The sequence below is a fragment of the Lissotriton vulgaris genome, chromosome 1_1 (assembly GCF_964263255.1).
Source record: "Lissotriton vulgaris chromosome 1_1, aLisVul1.2, whole genome shotgun sequence".
In the NCBI taxonomy this organism is placed as follows: Eukaryota; Metazoa; Chordata; class Amphibia; order Caudata; family Salamandridae; genus Lissotriton; species Lissotriton vulgaris.
Window position 1 is genome coordinate 113,651,766 of NC_141685.1, and position 4,439 is coordinate 113,656,204.

Sequence of the window (4,439 nt, forward strand, 5' to 3'; positions counted from 1 at the left end):
TGTATGCCCCTCACAGGCTACACCCACCAACATGGTTAACACGCACTTGAGATGTTAGCGCAAAAGCCTGGACAGGGACATAGAAACAGAGCATTAAATGGGTGCGTCAGTAGGACCCCACTCCAGTGATCCTGATGCAAAGATCTCATCAGGCTATTGATCTTTACAACAGGGTGCATGGCTACCACTGCTCTAGCTGTTAAACCCATGACAGTCCTCTGCCTTAAATAAGGGCACACTTGGTGTGACCCTCCAGGTCACAGGCCCGGTCCAAGACCTCTCATAGTCCCTTGTTACAAGTTGCACAGTACTGGGGCGGCAGAAAATTCTCACATAATGGTTTCCTTTAGTATGTGATAGATTTCCCCAGTAACGTACAGGTGCAAGGTGGACGCCATTGAATGGGGAACTGCCATGAGGAGCACATTTTTCTGGTCTTCAAACCACACGCAATTTGCCATTTCATAGGGTTTTTCTCACTAATATTTACCACCTGTTTCCAGCAGGTGGTAGATATATTCATGTAGTTGGTTTTGGGGGTGTCAAGAGTAGGGGAGGGAAGGGGAATCTGGTTCTAACAGGGCAAAGCATTGTGTGTTCCCCCAGTTAGAAAAAAAGATAGCACAAATCTTGGTTGCTACTGCTGCAGACAAAGTCTTTTGCAGATTTTCCGTCAAATGTTTCCATCTGGAAAAATCGTGTCAGAAAAACCTAACAACTGATAATCAGCTGGAATAAAATTAACACATGAAAGTACACTTTAATTTCTTTGCGCTTCGGTTAGTTGAGGGATAGATCTAGGCATAGGGCTCGCATCACACAATAGATTATCGTGAAGCCGAGGCCAAAAATCAAAAGTCAGGATAACAGATACATGCAGTTGGCAACTTCGACAGGGGAAAACGCCCGTTGTCAATGGAGGGGACATTCCCAACCCAGAAATCTACATTACATATGAATGAATAGTATTTTTTTTATAAATAGATGATTTGTGCTAGTCCATATGACTCTGGGATACTGCGTTACAACTCCACAGGGTACATGTAAGTTATGCGAGTCTATTAAAATTTTGGAAATTTTACAAATTCTCACTCTTACAACCGAGTGCTCTCAGTTTACAATTCTTCGCTCTGCTGTGTCAGAAAAAGAGCTAAAATTTATCAAAATTCTCCAATTCTGCATTCATTTGAATTGTAATTTATATTTTTGGAAATTTACTTCTATTAACTGTTTACTTTTAAATCTACAGGTGATTGAAATTATGTGCAAAGAACGCAAGGTTTAGCGCTAGGCAACAGAATGTCAGTGCCATAAGGAGGATTATTTTGAAAAACGGAAGGACATCCAGCATTTTAAGTTTGAAGAATTTCTAAAATCTAGGTGTTGCGCTGACCTGGGAGCTGAGAAAAGTGCTATACCTGTAAGTGAAGTCTCTAATTTTGCATTTCATTAACCCAGAGCAAAGCCATATTTGTGCACACAGCATCAGAAATAATGTTGAAAGACCACTTCAGCATGCTCATCTGAAAAATTATCAGAAAGACGAATTGCCTCAGCATGACAGAATAAATGTTAATCTAAAGCCTCATCTAATTCCAGAGAGGAAGCACACGGTGCATAACAGAAAGTTATTGCAAAAGGTTTCTTCTACATACCATCATAGAAAAGACGCCGAAAGAAGACTTTGAAGCCGACACATCCGACAGAGAAAAGCACTGAGATTAAAAATCACTCTTGCTCAACAACCGTTTTTAACCAGTGAAAACTCGAGACTATCTGCCTCTGGATATAACACCTCAAACCACTCGCCTCTCTTTTGCAATTCCCTTAAAGATACACCATTTCATTGTGTCCATGACCATCTCAAATAAATGTTTCCTTTTTATTGTGTACTGTTCTGTGATGGATTCTATGTAAATTGGCTTAGCATTATCTGTTGTGCAGGAGTATATGTAGAACTGTTAAATATAAAAACTGATTAAGTGAACACTGGGGAGCTATATCTAATGTGAATCCCTGTCATCAGAACTACAAACTTTGCTCAATGTATAAGAAGGTTAAAAGGAACTGATGTTCTGCGACTGGTGATCCACAATAGTACTGTGCACGTTCTAACGTCCTCGGTTACTGTCATTACGTCAGTGCAAAATGGAACTTAACATTTAATCCTTAAATATCCAACTAACACCTTTATCACTGCTTTGCTAAGAACCTATACAAAGGAATGTGAGAAAAACATCAGTCACAAAATAAGTTGCTTCCGAAGAGGTCATAACCTGAAGACCATTATCTGCAAGAAACCTGTCAACAGGTGCTTATAGGGCAACTTCCAGACAAATTTTGCTCAATTCAAGCGTTACGGAGATTGCCCATGATTTGTTTCAGAGATTAATGCTGACCATTTTCTAAACAAGCCGGACTCCAGGAAGGATCTGGTTCACTCCAAGCATGGCATATGAGCAAAAGAAAAACAAACTTGGTGACATTAGCACTAGAAATAAATCTTGTAAAAACACAGACTATGAGAACAAATTCAGTGTTCAACCCAGCCTCACTCAACACAAAATAACACAAGCTGGGGAAGAAAGATTTAGCCATAAATCTCATGTCACTGAACATGTGAAATTGCTCACTGGGGATAAACGCTATCAGTGTTCTGAATGCCAAAAATGTTTCCGCAATAAATCGCATCTAATTGAACATGTGAGAATCCACACAGGGGAAAAACCTTTTCAGTGTTCTGAATGCCAGCAAAGATTCTGTAGCAAAATGAATCTTTCTCGACATGCAAGAACCCACTCTGGGGAAAAACCTTATCAGTGTTCTGAATGCCAAAAAAGTTTCAGCGATAAATCATATCTAACTGAGCATGTGAGAATCCACACAGAGGAAAAACCTTATCAGTGTTCTGAATGCCAGCAAAGATTTTGTAGCAAATTGAGTCTTTCTCGACATGCAAGAACCCACTCTGGGGAAAAACCTTATCAGTGCTCTGAATGCCCGAAATGTTTCAGTGGCCAAAGCACTCTCACTCGGCATACAAGAACCCACACTGGGGAAAAACCTTATCAGTGCACGGAATGCCAGAAATGTTTCATTGACAAAAACACTCTCACTCGGCATACAATAACCCACACTGGAGAGAAACCTTATCAGTGCTCTGAATGCCAGAAATGTTTCAGTTACAACAGCAAACTCACTGAACATACAAGAACCCACACTGGGGAAAAACCTTATCATTGTTCTAAATGCCAGCAAAGGTTTTCTAACAAACCGAGTCTTTCTCGGCATGCAATAACCCACTCTTTGGAAAAACCTAATCAGTGCTCTGAATGCCAGATATGTTTTACTGTAAAAAGCAGTCTCACTCGGCACATAAGAATACACACGGGGGAAAAACCTTATCAGTGCTCTGAATGCCAGAAATGTTTTAGTGAAAAAAGCAGTCTCACTGATCATACAAGAACCCACACTGGGGAAAAACCTTATCAGTGCTCTAAATGCCAGCAAAGGTTTCGTAACAAACCGAGTCTTACTCGACATGCACTAACCCACTCTTTGGAAAAACCTTATCCATGCTCCGAATGCCAGAAATGTTTCCGTGAAAAAAGAAGACTCACTGAACATACAAGAACCCACACTGGGGAAAAACCTCATCAGTGCTCTGAATGCCAGAAAAGGTTTCGTAACAAATCGAGACTTACTCGACATGCAATAACCCATTCTTTGGAAAAACCTTATCTGTGCTCCAAATGCCAGAAATGTTTCAGTGAAAAAAGAGGACTTACTAGACATACAAGAACCCACACTGGGCAAAACCGTTATCGGTGCTCTGAATGCCCAAAAAGTTTCAGACGTAAATCTTATCTCACTGAACATGTAAGAATTCACACTGGGGAAAAAACTTATCAGAGCTCTAACTGCTAGAAACGTTTCAGAGGTAGAAGCTGTTACAAGCACCATAAGCAAACACACACAGTCCAAAATAATTTTCTGTGCTCTGATTGCCAGAAAAGATTAAATTTTAAATGCAGTCTCACACTATATGAGCAAACACACACAGGAAAAAAGCGTCACCAGTGCTCTGAATGCCAGAAATGCCTCTTTGATCGGCATAGCCTCACTAACCATGAGAGACTCCACACTGGGAAAAAACCATATGAGTGCCCTGAATGCCAGAAATACCTTCAGAGAAAAACGCTTTCTCACTCAACATGAGAAACTCCATACTGGAGAATATCCTTATGCTAGAAACGCTTTTATCTGAAAGACAGTGTTACACGTCATGAGAGATCCCATAGTGGGGAAACACTTTATGAGTGCTTGTAATGCAAGCAAATCTTTGGTTACAAACTGCTTTTCATTCGGCATGAGTGTACTCACATGGGGGGAAAAGCCTTAGGGTGTTCTAAATGTCAGAAAAGGTTTGTTGACAAATA

General features: G+C 40.5%; 1 protein-coding gene across 1 annotated transcript; it reads left to right on the plus strand.

Annotated features, from left to right (window-relative positions):
* The first annotated feature begins 2,255 nt into the window (after nucleotides 1-2,255).
* Nucleotides 2,256-4,219, plus strand: LOC147737666 (uncharacterized). Its single transcript, XM_086939588.1, has one exon. It carries the CDS (start codon nucleotides 2,449-2,451, stop codon nucleotides 3,925-3,927), a length of 1,479 nt encoding a protein of 492 aa, XP_086795714.1. The 5' UTR covers nucleotides 2,256-2,448; the 3' UTR covers nucleotides 3,928-4,219.
* The last annotated feature ends 220 nt before the right edge of the window (nucleotides 4,220-4,439 follow it).